Source organism: Aptenodytes forsteri, unplaced genomic scaffold (genome assembly GCF_000699145.1).
Source record: "Aptenodytes forsteri isolate BGI_AS27 unplaced genomic scaffold, ASM69914v1 Scaffold287, whole genome shotgun sequence".
Classification (NCBI taxonomy): Eukaryota; Metazoa; Chordata; class Aves; order Sphenisciformes; family Spheniscidae; genus Aptenodytes; species Aptenodytes forsteri.
The window spans coordinates 2,843,683-2,864,844 of record NW_008794854.1 but is presented as its reverse complement, the minus strand read 5'-3'; the positions used below and the strand labels follow the sequence as shown (position 1 = coordinate 2,864,844).

At 38.9% G+C, this 21,162-nt stretch overlaps 1 protein-coding gene across 1 annotated transcript in view; it reads left to right on the top strand.

Moving 5' to 3' along the window:
* The window catches only part of EPHA3 (EPH receptor A3), a 220,310-nt gene that overhangs the window by 146,901 nt on the left and 52,247 nt on the right, over nucleotides 1-21,162 (top strand). The window contains exons 5-7 of the mRNA XM_009274576.1: nucleotides 11,062-11,186; nucleotides 18,330-18,492; nucleotides 20,850-20,952. Of these exons, the coding sequence (XP_009272851.1) occupies nucleotides 11,062-11,186; nucleotides 18,330-18,492; nucleotides 20,850-20,952 (391 nt within the window). The remainder of the gene's footprint in view (nucleotides 1-11,061; nucleotides 11,187-18,329; nucleotides 18,493-20,849; nucleotides 20,953-21,162) is intronic.

Genomic DNA, 21,162 nt, shown 5'->3' with positions numbered 1-21,162 from the left:
ATATAAAATAAAAAAAAAAAAAAAAAAAAAAAATCGGAGTATAAATAGGAATCTCCGCTTACCTGCTGTAGAAAGAAATGCAAAGGAAACACAGGAAGCTTTTTGTGGGCTAAATTCTACCTAGACATGTCAGTCTCTTCCTAGTAACTATAGAAAGTGATTATGCTCCTCAATTAAGTGCCTAAACCTGAGTTTTGGTCCCCCCACAATTCAGTTGTGCACTTGTAAAATGTTGATTCCTTTCTCTGTATGGCTCTTTTCATATAGGAAGCTTAAAGAGAATAACTGCTCCTGGGTCCAAACTGAGGCATCTATGCACAGCTATAGTATAGAGAATAACAAAAAAACAGATATACCCTATATCATCTCAGGTTTCCCTAGAAGAGCAGTAGTCCAATTATCAGGAGTCCCCTCCTTTTATGTTTTGTATTTCTAAAACCCACAAGGCAGAACAATTCATGTAGCCTGTTTAATCATCTTGCTTAATCATTTAACCCATGCATGAAAAGGTGTAGGAAAACAGATGACTGCAATAGTAGCCGTGCATGTGCACTTCCGCGTGGCCGTATCAGGTCTGCAAGTTGACTCAGTAATCCAGTTTTTTCTGGATTGACGAATAACAATGTGGTAAAAACACATCAACCAGATATTTTCTTCAGGTGTAAACACACAGCCCAGTCTGTTACATACATTGAATCAAATTTATTTTTACTCCTCTTTCTCTCTCTTTCTTAAATGTATTAGCTGTGAAATCTAGCAGTTTTGAAACACAGAAGGGATAAGTCTGTTTAAGGAGAAGATAGCTAATAAGGCACTACAGAGTTTTTGCAAGGGGCCAGGATGAAAATCGTTCAAAAAAACTTGAGAACAAAACTGACCACTAGGTACAGAAATTAGGACCATTGGGAGGAGAGTCTTAAAGGGTAGATGTAGCTGGTTTGTATCATCTTGATCTACATGTGTCACTTGCAGATTGAAAATTTCGAGCTATCCTTTTGTTTCTGCTTGGGGGGATAAACATTTAAAACGGAGAAAGAATCAGTAAATTTTTCAGTGCCGTTGTAAGCAAAGACTCACTTGGATCCCAGGAAAAGTTGTTAAAACCTCCTCAGAACTAGAATTTTATTTGCCCAAAATCTGTGGCTTCCAGGGAATAAATTCAGCACCAAGTTGAGCACCAAGCTTTATTTCAGTATATGTCTTCGATTACTTGCAGGAACTGTGATGCTATTTATATGTTCAGCCTTTATTCTGTTAAGCTAGACTGCACTGTCTTCAGCAACTCGCAAACGATGTGTGATGCTCCCTGTTTAAATCCATATTTAGAAAGGGTTGCGTGCACTTTACAATCTATATCCCAAGCCAGGTCCCTTAAGTAGATCTGTCTTCTAAGAGAGACAATTTGAGAAAGCCACAGATGTTTGGTGCATGATATATTTCTTTCTTTCCCTATGGTCCTTATAAAAAGGACAAGAAGATAGACTTATTAAAAGTGAGCTAATGACATGATGTAGGGAGTCTCTGGTTCATTGACTGTTATTACAGCTGTGCCCCATTACGTACTGAATACCTAGGACATGCTTGGTTTTTTGAATGACATTATCTTTTGAGTTTCAAACATTCCTGGCATAAATAAAGATTTTACGCTTTTCAAATGTGTTTTACAGTTCAGCCCAGAGGCTAGTCAAGGATCATTTTAACTCAATAAAACTCCTCCTTTAGGGATATAAACGGGAAGTATTTTAACAATGTCACTCCATGCATAGCCTGTATTAGCTAGAGACCTTCTGCCTGCAAAGCCTTTGATCCCTTTTCCCCTGAACGTCAAGGAAGCTCTGCTGAGGCTTCAGAGTCTGTGACATACGTTGGTCTCTTCTGTGCGCACACAGACCTCAAGTGAACGCTTATGACCTCAGAGAAAGTTCACAGGTGAAGTTTGTGGCTCAGCTAGTGTTTTTCACTTTCCGATGCTTTTAGCTACCTTTTCCCGAGGTCATGGTGAAATCTTATTCAGCAATCAGTGGATAATGGTTTTCTCTACTTGCTTCTATTACAGTCTTTAACATGAGGCTATGTGTGGATTCTCATGTAATATCTTGGTTTGGTAAAATAGTAAAAATAAAGAAATGTAGGTAAATGGGATGCTTAGCACTCAGTTAAATAATATTCCTTAGACTTCTCGCTCTCTTTCCCTTACCAGTGCTAGCATTCTTGGTAATCACTGAGGGAAATAGTCTGTGTTCCTCTTGATCGTAAACAAAACTATCAACTTCCCTTGCTTCTTGAAGCTATTCCATCTAGACAATTTGCAGGCTGGGGACAGCTGGGAAAAAAATGTTATTTGTTTCTTTGGGTTTGGGGACTATTCCTGTAAATGGGAATTATTAATGTAATAATTATTTTTTAAAAGCATTTTAACATAAAACCAAATTATAGTTTCAAAGTTATGCACCCCTGCAAGTTAGTCTCCGCATACAGGCAGCTTTGGTTTTACTCACACCAACTACGTAAGCTGATTTGAGCCTGAGGATGTGTCATCCTGCTCGTGAAGACAGGTACCCTCTGAAGCCAGTAGACTTTGTTCTGAAAATTAAAGACTTTGCTTCTTCTCACTAGTGCCAACTTTCTAGTGTTGCGAAGTGACCGTCCTCAGAATTTGTAAGCTTGACATCAGAAATCCCTCAAGGAAGTTATATTTCTTTGTTTCTTTTTATTTTTCTTGCAGCGTCTAATTCTACAGCAGAATACGTATGAGAGAGTTTTCTTTCTAGCATTCCTTCTAGTAAACTATGCTTCTATATATAAAGAAAATGTTTAAAACCAAACAAAAATAAAAGTTAAATCATCCCAAAATCCAAAAGAAAGTGAAAGGAGTTGTGATCGCCTTCCAAGTCTTTTCCATCAGAGGTTCTCCTGTCCTAGTTAACCTTTGCAAAAGCAATTGGTCCAGAGCCATCTGTGAAACTACCAAAGAATGACAGGGCAAGAAGTTTGAGAAATATTGTTTCCATTCATAGTGTTTTCTGGCCAGGTTGCAAAGACTCTGGTGGAACTTACTGACAGACCAGTTCAGGAGCTCTTGGTGATGACTTAAAAGGAGAGAAATACTTCATATCATAAATTACTTACTTGAGGGCAGTTGTCTTCTCCAGTTTTGGATACTGGCATTTCTAGAGATGGTTCTTAAGTATACTTCTTAAATTGTGCATGGGATTTCTCTGGTTGAGGAAATAACTAAACTATCACAGAAAGGGAAAGCCTACTCAGCACCTGACCGTTGATGTTATGGGTGTGGTGAGTAAATTCTTCTTTCTGAAAACTTCACACCAGCCTGAGGCTGGGGAGAGCCTGAGGCTCTAACGTCCTATAAAGTGATGCAACAATGGGGTAGGGAAGGCAAAGCAAAACACTTTATTTTAAACTGATAACAGTCTTAAACACATTCAGTGAAAAATACGAAGTATTGCGAAGCCCCCACCATCACCATCTCGGAGAACAGAAAGAATAACATTTGTGTTATGAGTACCTTTGGACTGAATCTTTATGAAAGCATAGATGGCATTTGTCTCCCCTCTGAAATAACAGCTGTGAACGCCATGGCACCATAATTTTCAGCTTCTGAAGCGAGTGCCTTGTGCAGCCCAAATGGATGTGGCATTTCCATGATTTATTACACACGTGGTAAACACATGAGCAAGTCTAACATTTTTGCTCTGTGGAAGGCATTTGCTATCTCTTTTAATAAAAAGAGGGAGAAATTAGAACATGAATGTGCAGCACTTAATGAAGTTTGCTTTTAATTTAGAAAATATTTCTGAGAGTGAGAAATGAGCTCTGATAATCACTTGTGCAGTGACAGCTGCTGCCCAGAAGGTTGCCTTTCTCCGCACTTGAGAGCGAAATCAAGCAGCTGCCTTTTAGTGTAATTCCTGCTGAAGCTGCTTGTTTTCCCCTTTCCAGTTCCCCGACACCTTTCCTTCATGGCACCTGTGCAATGCCTGCAGCCGCTCTGGAGTCTATAACCACAGGCTGGAGCCCACCAGCTTCCAGATGCGTTTGGGCACTTCTGCCATAATGCAGGCAGTCATCCATTAAAATAGCCATGAACAAATCAGTCTTTAAAATTGTCCTATTTCTGGGAGAAACATAGCTCCCGCACAGAGCTTTGTTTCATCCAAAGTTAGCCTGCTTCTCTTTGTCCTTAAAGTTTTGTCCTATTTCTTTCCTTCCACATTTTGATATGTGTAAACGCCCGGATCTTGATAGCCCTCTCCCAGAAACTGGGAACCTTTTCACCCGCTTCCTTACAATTGCATCCTACTAGGATCCAGCCTGGATCCGGTGTGTGGATCCTGTATGCTGACATGGGCCTCTTGCTGTCGGGATGGCTAGACTCCCTTATGCCTGGTCCCTGGTGACAGGGAAAGCGCGTTGCGTTCTGGCTGACAGTCGCCTACTGATGTTACAGAATCAGATGACGTTTTACAGCCCAAGTTGTAAAAATATATTGAGCCTGCTTCAGCTCAAGGAAAAGGTGCAGGAACACAAACACAAGTAACTCTGCTAGTTTAACTACGTGTCCTGGAGATTAAAGGGCAAAGGACTGTGTCTGCACGCGCATTGAAAAGGTGGGTAATTGTATCTGGAAGAGGAGCATGTAGGGTTTAGCAGGTTTCCAAAGTGTTGTTAAAGTGTAACTGTTTCCTCCTCCTCCTGCCTCCTGGGAGGCACCTGGGGACCCAGCGCCGACTGAGCCTTCTTGGAATGTGCCTTTGGGATCAGCCTTGCTTCAGCACAACCGCTTAGGGGGAGGCAGCGCCTCTAACTGCACTTAATGGAGAAGATAAATAGTAATGCAATCACAGAAGGTTTAAAATAGTGCAACTCCTGCTTTCTGTGAGCAGGCTTCTATAATAAACCCCTTAGATGTTAATCCACAGACTACATGTTGGAGATGTAAAGGATCCAAGGACACGTTCATGCAGTTCATACAGACATCATGGTAATGTGATCATGTCATGGAGATGTGACGTCATTATACTGATTTGCCAGTCATTACTTAGGACTCTGTCACGAATTGAATGCTGGTTGATAGTGGAATGGTTGGGTAAACCTGAAGATAGAAAGGCTGGTTCACAAAAACCTAGATGTTGGGTGGCTGTTGTGTGAGTGAAATGTGTATGTGCAGCATTATGAGCAGTGCCAGACTGAGCCACGCACGGGCGCCTAATGCTTGCACCGGGGTAAGTTCTCTCATGTATCCTGACTCTGCAGATGTGACTCCAGGTTTCTGGAGAAACTGCCTCTAAGCAAGAGGTCAGGTTGTTCAAACATTGGTATTTCCACTTTGACTTGTATGATAGTTTTGTGGTTTCGGCACTGATCCTCTAAGACTTACAGATTGGGGTTTGGGTCCCAGTGGATCCTGCTGTCAGAGGCTGCAGATTTAAAGATCATAATCTGAAAATTATTTACTGCTCTTGTTCCACATTACCTCCTAGGGGCATCGTCGACATTAAAGAAAATTTATACATTATATCAGACGACAGTATTATGTTTAGATAATAAAATCATCAGTTTTCTAAAGAAAGAAAAAGGAACAGGCCTTCCATTTATTCAGCAGTGCAGAAGAAGTTGCAATTTGGGTAATACAGTCAGTTCTGCTGGCTCAGATACGTTCTTGATCACCATCTTTCAGCATAGCTTGGAATATTTTACTCTCTGATGTGATAGCTGGTTGCAAGCAAAAGCTGGAAGTGAGCAGGCCATGGTCATTTTAGAATGAAATCCTTCCCTAAAATTTAATTTGTGATCTAAAGACCTAAGCGAGAAACAACAGGACTCTAAATGTTTCAGCAGTTGTACACACATGGCTTCCCAAAGTTAATACTGAGTTCTCTCTGTCACAGGACAGGGAATTTTCTTCCAGTATATATATACATCTGTAAGCCAGTCACATATGAAAACAATAACCAAGGAAAAAGTCAATAAGGAGATTTATATACAGCTGCTATTAAACTGGAGGAAAACAAATGATCTGTTGGGGTCAGTTTCGCTGGGAAATCAATTTGAGCGGAGTTTTATTGTCGTCTCTGCTAGATCCTTCATGTTATTTGCTTGCACCTTTAATAGTCATGACTGAGGAGGTTTTTACACTTGTGAGTCTAAGCTCCCTGGATCATTGCGTTTGTTACCTTTTCAACATCCACATTCCCAGTTGTCACAAATGCTACCTAACAACATTGAGCACTCAAAGTACGTTTCCCCTTGTAACTCTAGGGAGTTTTGAATGTTCATATTAACTGCTGAAACTAGTCATAAACCAGTTAGACTGTAGTACCAGTCAAATAGTAACCATCTGATGCATAAAAATGCCTCTATATACATTGCATGTGACTATTGAGACTAAACCTCTTAATGCATGGCCACACAAGCCTAAAGTTAATTATAAAAAAAACCAACTCTTATTCAGGGAAGAAGTTAAGAGTACTCATACATTAATCAAAACACCAATAAAAATGTAAATATATAGAGGTATACGAGCCACAGGATTTATCCAAAAATCACTGAAACAGCATTTATTCAACTTCTTAGTCTAAAAAAGTATTCGCCATAAGTTTTACCTTGAAATGTATGTTTTCTAAATGATAAATTAGTTTAACCTAACTTTGTGTTGCTATTGATGCTTTAATATAATTTTTAAAACTTCAATTTATCCTAAAAAGCTTCATAATGTGTCATCATTTGCTAACCCGTAGTACAAAATTGTTTTTGTCAGTTGGAGCTGCAGACATTTAAAATATTTGTTCTAGCATTCTGTTGTTGCACAATCTAGTTGTCTTTTAATTTAAGAAAGGAGAATCCTGGAACTGCAATGAAAAACGGCTACTCTAAATATGAACTACTTCTGTACTCCTTTTTGTAGCCTGATTTTGAATTCAGTCTCATCCTATTGTAGCTGTTCAATGGTTTTCAGGAAGCTCTTGGTTCTCCCTTTCTCATACAGAAGACTAAGGACTATATGTATTGCTGCTCGTGGTGATGCCTTCATTGTTTAATGGTTTATAATGTTAACATCCTTTAACTGCGGTTTCTCTCTTTGCTGGATTTTCAGACTCTTTCAAGTAAATAGTAAAATACAGTAACTGAGCTGCTCTGGTGAGAAGGGAGGATTATTTCTGTTACAAAATGGAAATTAAGGCTGAATTCTGCTTAGACATTATTTAGAATACAGTTTATAAGTTTTGATTTATTACATTGTATTCTAGAAATTAATTCCATGGTCCAAATGTCCAGTTATTCCTCCCAACTGCACCCCAGCCCTGAGCTGGGGCCATAGGTCAGGAAGGCACCTCTGTTGTCGTATGACTGTCCCAGTGCAGGACAAAACATTCTTACGGGTTACCTTAACTTTTACCGTATCTTAAACCCGTTGATTGCAGTAGATTTAAGCGTAAACTTAGAAGTCAACTGAACAAGATGTTTTCTTAAATTAGGGTTCGAGGACTTCTAACACTTTTCAAACCTACCTATCTAACAGGTATAGCAGAAAAACAAAAAAGATTGCATTAAGACTTAAAACTTTAACAGTCCAGCTTCTTGCAGACCAGCAAAGAAAGATTATGCCATGTGCTGCGCTGGTAATTTTTTCCTTTTGTCTCATCTTGGTCAAACCAAAGTGTGGCATGTATTCATCAGTCAACCCCGTGTGTTAGTTCTGGGCGTAGACAAAGAAACAATTTAGTGAAGAGAGAGAGAGAGGCAGACATCAGTTGTGAGGGCAGCAGGCACAGCAGAAGAGCCAGGTCACCTCTGTCTCTCAGCATACAGCGGAGTCTGGTTTGGGGAAAGCCAGGTTGCTGCTGCAGCTGTGATGGGCTGTGCAAGATGGCAGCCCCTCCAGGCACAGGATCCTGACTCCTTTCTCTGCCCCCATCCGCGGGGGTGGGTCTGCAAGGCTGGCTATTGGGGATGCTCACTTCAAGATTTATCTTTGCTCCCCTCTACTCCACTTTTTGCAGAAGGAGGGTCCCGGTGCTGAAATCATCCCAGGGGCAGCACAGTTCGGTTTCACCTGTGCTTCGAAGAGCTGTAAGCTTGACATAGTGCCGGGAGAGGAACTGCTGGAAGAGGTTCTTGTGAGGGCTGTCCTCTCTGGGGCTCTGTTTTGTCAACAGAAACATAGAGGGGAATCAAAGTCAACTATTGCTTGTAAAATCCTATGTGAACACACAGAGATGATGAGAACAGCAAGAAAATTATGAAATCTATACCCAGATATTAAGTCTCTATTCTTAACATCCTATGTGCTTCAAAATTAAAATGCTCAGATGATATACAAGATAGTTTAACAAGATAAAAAAAATATATACAAGATTAAAAATTAAAATTAAGTTACAAATACATATCTTCCCCTCTGAACACAAATAGTGTGGTTTATCCTCTAGAAATAAATAGGTGACCACTGAAATATCTGAAGACACTGTTCCTTTATGCACTGAAGATTAATGCCTTAAAACTAGGTAACTTTTGTAATCCACATAATTAAGATAAGATGGTGATTTAAACAGATTTGGAATACGCAATTTCCATGGCTCAGAGGTAGCTGTTGGAGTGGCCTGACGTGCAGCGCTGTGTTGCAGAACTCAGCTCTGTTCTGTGTGTGGGATTAAAGGTGCCTGAAACTTTGTGTTCCCCATGATTATCCATCTCCCCTCCATTTGCCCATGCGGTGGGATGCTGTCTCTTCCAGACACTCTGTATGTATAATTTCTAAGCAGTTTTGGGAACCCTGGGGATTAGAAAAGGTATATGAATGTTTTATAATGTTATTGATAACTGCAGAGCAGACGCTTTTCTAGTAAACTGCTGTGAGATAAGTTACTGGTAGCATCTGCAGAGATGTGTGTAAATGAGCTCAAAATAATTAATACTGTGTTAGAAGAAAGCTTTTTTTAAAGCACATCTGTATTGGAGCATATAAGATTATTTCAGCCTGCCCTGAGAATGTGCTATAGCACAAATTACCATAATTTATTAGGGGAAAAGCCATTTCTGTTAATCATATATTAATTATTCATAAAATCTGTATTAATGTTACCTTAATGGGAAGTGTTACCAGCTGGGATACTGGGCTTGGCAATCTATTCACATAAAAAAAAAAGATTAATAGCTTGAGATAAAAAAAAAAACCCATAAAAATGACTTACAAGAGCATAAAAGCAGCAAGCATGGGTATATGAGTTAACAAAGAGCTGGCTGCGGTAGAGCAATCCAGCCAGCTAACCACTTTGTATTTTGGCCCTAGCACTGGTTTGTGCTTGAGTGGAATTCAAGTGGAATTACTGAAGGATGCTCATTACAAACCAGTCCTGTATACCTTGCCCTAATGCTTTTCAGCTCTTCAGCAAGCATATATCTGGTGAGTCTAAGTAAAATAGAAAGAGACTCTTTCCTGTTCTACTTTAAAAAAAATAAAACAAAACAAAGCAAAAACCCTCCAAAATCTGATTTCAGTAATTTAAATTCAGGATAAATTCTTCCTGCTGGGAAAAAAAAGAAAGAAGAAAAAAAAAAAAAAGGGGATTTTTGCAACTTTTTAATCTTCTCAGAAAGCTATTGTGAACCATGTGACATGAAAATGCTACTCAGAGGATGTGTTTCAACCCAAAACGGAACGTGGAAGTGTGTATATACATATGTGCTTGTGTGGATGTATGTAGCTTTCTAGATGCTCTACTCAATTAAAGGAGGTTGTCAACATTTAGATTATGACTCAAGACTAGAAGGTATGTTTTGATGGAAGTTTAGCAAAATCAAACACAGAATGAATTTTCCAAAATTTATTTTAATTAAAACTTCTTTTTTTTCTGGCTTTTGAAAGTTCTCTTACAGGAATGAAAACCCAAACAGAAAGGACACTGGCTAATGCATGCAAAAGTGTAATGCCTGTACGGTGCAACTAGTTTTGTACGAACAGTAAAAGCTTCATAGGATTCAGCTGAAATTAAATTGTTTAGATCAGCTAGAGCCTTTTTATTAGGCTAGCACAATGTTGAACTTATAAACACATTTGTTTTACATGATAAGATAAAAGGCTGTTTATTGGTAAAAGATTTTTTTTAAAATGACAGTTACGACCTTAAATGTGTGATCTGTAAGCTATCATCTGATGAATTTTGGCCAAAGCCATGGAAGAGAAGCATTTGAAGTGGGAAGCCAACCCAAAAGAAACAGAAAAAATAATTTTAAAAATTGCATAGCTTTCAGTGAGTCCAGGAAACCTAGGTCTGGTCTTGGAAGATCACGTAGAGCTGGGTGGTCTAAAGCTGAACTGATGTTCAAGGATCTTAGGTAATGATGATTTTTTTCTCTAACGTTGATAGTACTTCCAAGTTTTGGGTGGTGGGTGAGTCTGTGACATGCAATCAATTGTCATGCCTAGCTAATACAGATCAGAAATGAGGTTATTTTGCAGTTCAGATTTTTTTCTTCAAAGTTCATTTTCAAAGAAATGTGGTAAAGGAGAAGTGTATATGGGAGCAATTTGTATCTGGAGAGCTTACCAAATAATGTTACAAAAGAGGCTGTATTCTGCAGTATGCTGATGGTTATTACTAGCCGTGGATACCAGGAGCTCCTTGTACGTAATGCACCCCAGCACCATTTTACACTTGCATATGAAAATGTTGTCAGAGTTCTGCAGAGTCTGGTAATGATAATACTTCAGCATTATAACAAATAGGTAGTACTGTTATTTTGTTCTCTATTTTAGTATATCAAATGTATTTCATTGCTTACACTGTAGTAGCAGATCGAAACCATCTGCTGTCTTGCCACTGGTCCGCCAGTCTAACAGAAAATCTCAGCTCATTTTCCTTGAGGCCAGTATGCTTTAAGGCATGTGTACTAGGACTATAATCCAGCTGCTGAATGTTGATACAAGTCCAGACCTATGTTCATGAGTCTTTTAAATGGAAACAACACTCTTTGCCAAGGATTGGAACAGAGATAAACTCAGTTTGCTTTTCTCTCTTCCCGCCTCCCCCATCCCCTTTACAGCCCCATCCCCCATCACAGTCATAAGGAAAGACAGGACATCCAGGAACAGTGTGTCTCTGTCTTGGCAAGAACCTGAACATCCGAATGGGATCATCTTGGACTACGAGGTCAAATACTATGAAAAGGTGGGAAGAAAGATTGAAAAGGGAGGTTTTTGTGCTGGTAATACTGTAATGAAATTATTGCATCTTGCCTATGTTAAGCATTCAGACACCCCTGTTCACTCACTGTCTGCCTCAATGACACCAAGTGTTGAAACTTCAGTTTTTGGTAAGGAGAACATCATGAAAATATGAAGTGAAATTGTTAAGTTGTGTTGTCTACCAAGTTCATCCCCAAATACATCAGAACAAATACAGAAAGTAATGCAGACAAGCTGTAAGACCTTTTTTTTTTTTTGAGTACAGTTTACTTACTCAGTTCTGTTACGCTGTCAGTGTTCATACATTTATTTGTCAGTGTCCATGTGTTAGTGCTTCCCTGTGATGCAAGCATCTCTTACACAAAAATGATTTGGAAAAGAGATGGGCAATCCTTTTAGTGACTGGTTTGCACTATGAAAGTTCCCACTTTTCACAAATAACTGAATTCTTCATAAATTTTATGTAAATAGCAACAAATAAAAGAAAATCTGCCATTTAATAGGTTCTGCTTTATATTGACATTTTCTTGTATTTACAGCTGTTGATTTCCGCATCATATATAGATCTGTATTTAGGAAAAAAATAAATTGTCGTAACAGAATGGGTTTTTTTAATAAATCTTACTGGTAGAATTGAAAAGACCATAAATTGTTGTGAAGATTGTAAATAGCGGTATTAGCCATTTTTAGATTGGTCAGAGAGACCTTTTGATAGAATATATTGCTACTGAAGTTGACAAACTTTGAAAAAATGGCAGAAATAATGATTTAATTTAGCATTTACTAATGCTGTTCATATCTAGAAATCAGGCTTATGTTTCATACGTACCAGGGAAGATGTGGTGCCAATATCCACTGAGAAACTGCTGTTAAAAAGACTCCACAGGTATTCAGTTAATCTTTAGAAAGTTTTCTCATGGTTTACCAGTTGTAAATAGCAACAAATAAAAGAAAATCTGCCATTTAATAGGTTCTGCTTTATATTGACATTTTCTTGTATTTACAGCTGTTGATTTCCGCATCATATATAGATCTGTATTTAGGAAAAAAATAAATTGTCGTAACAGAATGGGTTTTTTTAATAAATCTTACTGGTAGAATTGAAAAGACCATAAATTGTTGTGAAGATTGTGAATAGCGGTATTAGCCGTTTTTAGATTGGTCAGAGAGACCTTTTGATAGAATATATTGCTACTGAAGTTGACAAACTTTGAAAAAATGGCAGAAATAATGATTTAATTTAGCATTTACTAATGCTGTTCATATCTAGAAATCAGGCTTATGTTTCATACGTACCAGGGAAGATGTGGTGCCAATATCCACTTAGAAACTGCTGTAAAAAAGACTCCACAGGTATTCAGTTAATCTTTAGAAAGTTTTCTCATGGAGTTTACCAGTGGGACAATGTGGTATTGATAGTCTACGCCTGATCTCCAGCCGACGAATGGGGATCAGAAGGCCGTATTCTGAAAAGATTTCTCCCAAATTAATGTGTCATCTGATTTTGGGTGGGGTTTTTTTGGTGAGCACTAGAACCTTCAAAGACCTTGGTAAAAATCTGAACATACATAGTACTACTGATAAAAGGGGAAAAAGAAAGCTTCCTACACATTTCAGTTCAGTCTCACCTTATAGATCAGTAGCCTATAGACTTTCACTTTGGTTTTTTTCTGTTATTTCAATGGGGACAGGATCAAGTCCGGATCCTGGGCTTGAGAAGTAAAAGAGAACCGGCTTATACATCAGATTGCCTTTATTTGTACATCCTCAGCACTGAAGGGGACGCAGGAATTATTTAGGCTCTCTCGTTTCCAATTTTTTTTTAAAGAAAATAGATACTGCCTTTTAGTAAGGCTTGGAAGAGCTATTTACCTCACAAAGAGCCTACGCCTGAAAGATCCCAGAACTTCAGCCTGTTTTGCACAGGCCAGGTTATTTATCTGCATGATTAACTTGTGCTTCATTTGAGACCTGCCTGGCTGCTCTTGCTGCCTTTGGCCGTACCTTTGCTTTCCAAGAGCTGCGGCAGCCCCGACTCAGCTCCACCTCCAGCCTCCCCAAGTGGAAGTCCTTGCCTGGGTGGCTCTGTGCGAGTACCACAGGTGCAGGATGTAACACGCAGGTGTGTTGCACATCGTGGCATTAGGGCGATCGCTCTGGTTTTAGTTGCTCCAAAGGGAGAGAATTTTTCCCCTTGTGTGCATTTAGTTCATTTTAATTGAACGACCGAGAAATTTTATTTGTGTGTTTGGTTTTTTGCAGTGTTTTGATCATCGTTCTACACTGAAATTGGCTTGCTTTATTCAAGAAAATTGTCACCTTCCAGTACTGTTGTATGCACAGACTGAGCATGCGGCTGCTATTCCCACCGAGTATATCCAGTCTTACGGAGCAACTGGTTGTCATAAGACAGCTTCATAAGACAACCAGTTATACGAGGCTGATCTTGCACATGTGTTTCTTCCCTTTGAAGTCTGTGATCAAGAGTTCATATGCACCAGACAGCTTTCTTAAACCAAAGAACCAACTGCTTGACAATAGGAGCCAGACCATTTAGAGCAAAGGGTTTTTAAAAAACAACCTTCTGACACCAGTGTTTTTTAATGTGTGGTCTGCAGCCCCCTGGGGAGTCTGAAGCCTATTCCTCAGGGTTTGTGAAAGGTAACTAAGAAAAGCAAATCTGTTGTCAGGAGGCTTTAATCCATTGCCCTTTTTAGGTCTGCAAATTGAAAAAGGTTGAAAACTACTACTCTGTGCATGATAAACTTACCTGAGGTCAGGGCAGCCCATGCTGGACTGTTACTCTTCATTTCTTCTCCAAACACCTTTGGAAGATGCTGCTTTTCAGTCTGAGATCTCTAAGCAGCCCCCCTCTCCTCCTCTTTTGAAAAGAGAGCTTTCTTTTTAAACTGGTCCAGTCCGTTTGATTTTCTGCTTCAGAAATCATCTTGGTTGTGCTCATCAAAAAACCCACTGCTGTTAAGTGACAGCTGCTAGGAAATAAACCCTTCACAGTTAGCAATCTGGGTATTCCCCCTGACAAGTCGTACCTGATGGCTGGTAGATGATTTATGTTGAGCCATTCTTTTCCCTCCTGCTTGTTTTTCCTTGCCATACCTTTTGTAATCTCTTAGAAATTAATAAATACAGCATTAATAGAGTAATACAGGTCAACCCAATTCTGTCATACACCTTGTCCCTGCAAATGTGGGGTTTTTTTTTTTTGTTAAGTTGTTCTTAAATTTCAGAGAATACGTGATATTTATGGGCAACTGAATGTTACTGATATTCAGGATGTTGGAATAGATTTAGAATAAAAATAGAATGTCCTGTATCTAAATTATGATATCATGTAGTTTTTCTAATGCATTATTGGCATAAAGTATGTGGAAAATATTTATTTTCTGCAAGGGTAATTAATTCACTTATTCAGGTTTTTTTTCACCAGTGATTTCACTTCTTGTAACCAAGAGAGAATAGAGCTTTGTGTGATGTTTCTAGAGAAATTAGGAGCTACAGTTTTGGGAAACTGTTTTAACTTTTTGGAATGAACCTATGGGGTTTTAAGGCATAACATTATGAACAGAGAGCGACAGTTTTTCAGACTCGCTGTTTGGAATATAATTGTATTCTCTGTAAAAATCTATAGGGCCTGGTTCTGAGACCCCAGTTACTATTTATTCGAAACATTTAAAAGAAATAAAATCCTCTTTCAGAGGAATACTGTATGGAACTTCTAGGCATTTATTTTATGGTAGGGCAGAACATTTTATGTTAAGTTAGTGGGACCAAATGACACCCCAGTTTAGTCCGTCCATATAAGGCTATGCTGGATTTTAACTGTCTCAGCCATCAAAGTGCACGTATAACAAAAGTCAGCTTTTTTTCTTACGCAAGCAGATACTTTGTTTCATCCGTGTCCTTGCTCACATAATTATGTTCTCTGGAAGGAGTATCTTGTCATGCAAAAAAAAGCCATGTCGTAAATACCACACACAAACTATTAATTGCTTCATTTAAATATGTGGCTTACAATTCTGATAACTAAATCCCACACACTTTATTAAGGTGAAGTCTGCTGCAAACAATGAGTGAAATTTAATTGCAGTCTCACATTACTAAAATAGATTTGCGTTTGCCATCATTGAAATTGTGTGCTCCGTAGACTGGTTAAAGCCAACAAATAAATAATGATACCTAGTTTGTGCTCTTTCTGAGGCTGAAAAAGTAAATTATACGCAAATGCACTTAGTTGCTTTTAAACTCTTATTAATCTGGCTTTGAGGGTAGGTAGGCCATGTATACTCCACGACATTTGTAGGAACTGTCGTATCGACAAACAGTTCATGCCTGGCAATAAGGGGAAGCAGTACGGGGACTCTGCGCTCCTCCCGAAGATGCGTAGACTGGTTTTGGCCTCTCAAGTGTACATGCAGCTGATGGAGAAAATGTTCTTCCTCATACAATATAAACACTTACTGTGCTTATTTGAAAAAGGACATACCGTTCACTCTCGCTAGTACTGCCACTCTAAATGTTAAATGTATCCAAAATATGTCTTTTGTAAAACATAGTTTAAAATTATAAAATGTCATTTGCAAATGAGACACTAACAGTAGTGGGACTTGCTTCCCAGTAAAGACTGTGTCTGGTAAACTATGCAGAAATATTCAGGAAGAATACGCTTTGTGCATCCAAGTTCAAATTTATCATCAAACAGAGTGTTTGATTAAAGTTCTGCTTGGCAAAGACTGACTCTGCTTTTTGTATATTCTTTCTGCTTATGGCAGCTATAGTGCTGTATCTCTGAAGTTTTACTTCGTCCCCAAGAAAGATAAACTTGGGCTTTTATGTGGTGTTTCACTGATTTGATTACTAGTAACATAAAAAATGACTTACAAAATATGTGTGTAAAAAGCTTACCATAAACTAAGATACCATGACATCCTCCATACCATTGTTTTAAACGTTTATTTTCCAAGTTCCATTGCGGATTATTAACAGACAGCACCATGACTATATTTTCTCTTGCACGTATGTATCTGCACAAGAAGGAAATGTTTGCATTTCATACAAGCAGCCAGAAGTGAGATCAAAATGAATGTCCAGTCATAGCATACACAAAAGATTTTGTTTTAAAGACAAGATTATTATGTCTTTGAAATTAAAAGAGTTGCCTACATTCAGCTGAATGATGAGATAAGGAAAGCCTGCAAATTATACTACTAGGCCTTTGTTAGCTCAAAAATAAATAATTTTACTGAAACCTGTTAGCTCCTTAGAATGTCTTCCTGTAAATTTTCTCCCTTGAATTTATAACAGAAAACTTTTTCAGAGAAGTATTCTGAAACTATGAGGCAGTCCAATGCTGTTTTCCTTTATATTTTTAGTGTGCAAAGAAAATGGGCCATGGTAAACATTTTTATAGTCATTCTTTGAAGACTAGGCCCAGGTGACCCTAACTGAGGTTTTGATTCTGGATGGTAACTTTTAGGCACTTTTAGGCTTAGCTACTTTTTCTTTTTTCTCCCCTCCCCGTGATTACTCATGTGCATAATGTTGAATATTACGTGGAAATTCTGGCAATTTCCCTAACCATGGTGTAAATGCTTCTGTTTGTCTCTGTATCAAAGACTGCCAAGAACAGGGTAGCTAGGCTTCTGTAGCACTAAAGTGAACAGTTTCTGATGTCCACCCACTAACTTAGAATAAACCTAAATTTCTTACTTTAGACAGCACTGCAGAGCACACACACTAAAACGACTCTAGTCACTTGAACTTTTCACATGAAGGTGAGATGGCTTTGGCAAGGAGTGTGTTGAGTATTTTCCAAGCTCTGTACTTGTGCATCGGCACTCTAGTCTTATCAAAGTTAAAATGTCAGTACCTTGCAAGCTAATGCAATGCCATAGAACACAGTGGGAATTAGGTGAGATTGTTTGCATCCGACATACGTTAACTCAGCGTCTGCTTTCAACCAGGCAAAACTCAATGGTTTTAGTGTATTTCAGAGTGTTCAAAGTAAAAGGGCGGCATATGAAATGCCCACCACCTCCAGAATAAAAAAGTTCCTGGTTGGGAACCTAAACAACTGAGATTCTCACAGTTCCCCACGTGTGGCCGCTGTCCAAGACTTTTTCTGAGGCAGTTCCAGCTGCCATTTTTAGGAAGCCAAAAATGCTCTTTTGGTACAGGATGGCTTTAGTAAAATAAGCAATACCTCAAGCTCCAAATGCATGCTTAAATTTTTAGACTATGTGCTTACAGTAGGACTGAGACATACTTTTATCAGAATTAGCTTTTTACACAGTGTGAAGTGTATCCAAACTTACTAAATTACAAAATGGTCCATTTCTTATTTTATAAAAAAAAGTCGTTATATCAGAAATATGTGACTGTTAAGCAGAGTGTGGCTGTGAGCGTATCATCCATACTGGGGATGATACCTTGCTCTTTAGCAAAGAGCAGTAAGGAGCAAACACATTTCCTTTCTGGCTACTAAAGCCCAAGACTCATTCAGGAGCAAGTTCAGTGGGGTTTTGTCCACATGAGGATGGATGCATCAATCTCATAGTTTTTATAGCATAATAGAAAACCAATTATATTTGCCTGTTCGCAGAGCTGAGATGAGGAGCCCGAATGGAGTTTCTTTTCTGACTGTTATAAAGGTAAACACTGTCTTGTAAAACATGAGGCAGTAAAAATTGCATCCTGCAGTAGCTCTGCAGGGCCCTAAAATGTCTAAGTTGGCCTGTTACAACTTCCAGTTCAGTGCAGTAGGCAAATCTGTTTTATGACTTTTAAGTAACGTTTTAACATTTTCTTGTTGTATTACAGACTATGGACAAAATGATGCAAAGCCATTTAATGAAATGTCATATACTCAGCATGTCTAGTATTTAATTTACAGCACAAGGTCGTAGAAGCTCTAATGATTTAGATTTCTTGCTAATCAAAAGATTTTTAGCTGATTGAAAATGAATGGCTGTACAAGCATTTGTCAGGCTATAAATATTCAAAAAAATGCCGCTGCTCTCCAGGTGATGTGTAGTAATTTTGTACCAACCACCTCTTGTTTCTGTTTTTTAGGGTGTGGTTTTAATCTGATAATTTCTCTTCCCAAAAGCAGGAACAAGAGACAAGCTATACTATTCTGAGAGCCAAAGGCACCAATGTTACCATCAGCGGCCTCAAACCTGATACCACCTACGTCTTCCAAATTCGAGCCCGAACTGCAGCTGGATATGGGACAAACAGCCGCAAGTTTGAATTTGAAACCAGTCCAGATTGTATGTGTTTGTTCAAATGGTTTATACTGACATCCTGCCCAGTTTCTGACTGATCTGAATGGCTGCTTTCACTCCTTTCCTAGTTTAGTGAATGCGACTCATAACTATTTATGATGTGTCTTTCTGGGTAGCGTTACTATATAACTTTATATTTTATCACTAAACTTGAAACATGCTATAAAAAGTATACCATGACTATCACAGGTGGTATTTTCTTCCATTCCCTACTTGATCTCTGCCTCGTGCCAGAATTGATACCCTGCTAGAACACGGCTCCTGCCAAGGGAGGAAGTTTGATAGAAAAACAGATTCACAGCCTCGCGCTGTTCCAAGTTTGTGGCCTGAACCCTATGAACTATAAACCCCTGCTCCTAGAGGATTAATATTATATTGGTCCATTACTCCTGTGGGTCAGTGTGTAATTCTCCTTGCTACTGCGGAGCATTGCTGATGTCTCCTACGTAGCCTTGAGATGAAATTAATATGCACAGTCCGGGAAGGATGGTCATTCAGTTGAGTAGCTGGTCAGGGAGTTGGGCTGTTTGGGTGCCTTCTCCTCTCTGTCACTACATTTCTGGGTGGCCTTGGGGAAGTTATTTACTGGTCCAGCACTCCTTTTTCTTTTCTCTAATGCCTAGATAATAACATTAACTGATGACCTTGTAAGTATTCTTTACAAGTTCTGTTATTATATCAGAAAGACTTTTAATAAAGCTCATCGTCTTAAATGTTACTTTCTTATCACTTGGTACTATATAGTAAATCAGACCTTCTCTTTGCTAGAAGCTGAAAGTGGCTTAATGCATCAAAAAGTCAGCCTTTGCTTAGGTACCCAGTTACCGATGTAGACTGATGATGCATAATCAGAGACTGTGCTTTTTAGGTCAGGCTTTCGCAGAAGATTCATATCTGCTGTTCAGAGTTATAACACAACTAAGGACTATAATTCTGATACACTCTCATAAAGCTTATTCATGTACTCATTATAAGACTTGAGAACCCATGGTGTAAGAAGTGCTCTGCTAAAAGCAACAAATTTTTAACCAAGAGTAGCGTCAAGCCAAATGGTCTTTCACTTGTCATCCATGTATTTTTGAGATATGTTCTGTATTTCATCCCTACTTCTTCCTTGCCCACCTCAGCTTGTATTCTGAAAAGCAAACAAGCTTCTTGTTTAAAAAAATAGTTACAAATCACTGGTAGGGTGACATGGAGCTTTGGCATACTGGATGAAACTGGAACTCAAGATAGGACAAACAAGTACAGCAAGGATAAAAAATCAGTTGCAGTGATAACAAATTTCACAATTTAGAGGTTAATGGGTTTTCTCTGCAAAGTAATATTAAAATAAAAAAGGAAAAAGTAGCTGTCTGAAAATGTGGCAGGTGACAGGAGACAGTGGTGCACATTTCAATAACGAGCATACAAGTTACACAGATAGACAAGAAATCGCATAACTTTGTTCCTATTGCCAAGTTATCGTAACTACGCGAGTGCAGTTGTAGGTCTATAATAGGCAGAGGCTTCTTCCCGAGGGAAATGATGTGACTCCGAGCAGTCACGTACACAAACTGTCTAATTTGTGGGGACCAGGAGTGCTAGCTTTCAGCTCAGTTTGGACAGCTAACTTGAAACATAGTGCTGAGGAGCCTAATTCTCCTGTGCTCAGTGAAGTTCGATAGGCACCTGCTGAAGATTGTTCATAACGCCTAAGATCTAAAGTTGTCCTGTCATTGTATAGCAGTCTAGCGCACCAAAGCTCCATGCTTAGGGACCACAGGGAAGCATCCAACGTAAGGCAGAAAATAGCCCTTCTTTTTCCTATCAACATTGATTAACCATGGATACTCCTTCTATCTGCTTCTGTGTGTCCTGGCTTTTGACAGCCTTCACGGGGATACTGTCAAGCTTAACTGGGAAGCTTAATTGATTAAAGCACTTTCCGTCATACAGAAGTGAGAGTAAGGATGATGATTATTGACTGGCTGGGATTTCTTGCCAAGGAAAAATTCCTTACTGACCATGACAAAATATATGTATGTCATGGTATGTATGTTTGTATTTACATATATGTATACGTATCAGTTGAACAGCAGTTACTACAATCAACAAGAGTAAAAATCAGCAGTAGCAGAAACAACTTTGGTAAATTGTCAAAGATGGCCAGTCTTTTGTTTTCTTCCCTTGTATTTATTTGTCTGATGAAAAATTACTTAGTAGATTAAATATTTGGCAGGAGACCAAATGCTGTATAGTGATGACTTAATCTGTCTGTTCCCTATATGAGTGTCAATTGTGATGTAATCAATGTTATGTGTGTGGGGGGTTATTTATATATTTTTTTGTTAACTTTCCAGCATTCTCCATTTCCAGTGAGAATAGCCAGGTCGTAATGATTGCCATTTCAGCAGCAGTAGCCATTATTCTCCTCACAGTTGTGGTGTACGTCTTGATTGGGAGGTTAGTTTATCATCTGGTTTGCACATTTACTCCCGCTTCCATTTCCCCGAGTGGCCTTGATGAGCATGGCAAATTGGGTGTCATTGGGCAGTAGTGTGGCTGGTTTGCACCTTCTCCTTTGTCTGCTGCCCAGGAGCTCCGAACACTGCTTCATGCTCAGTAATGAGCCCGTTAACGTTAGCAGCCCCAGTCATGCAGCAGTTGTTAAAA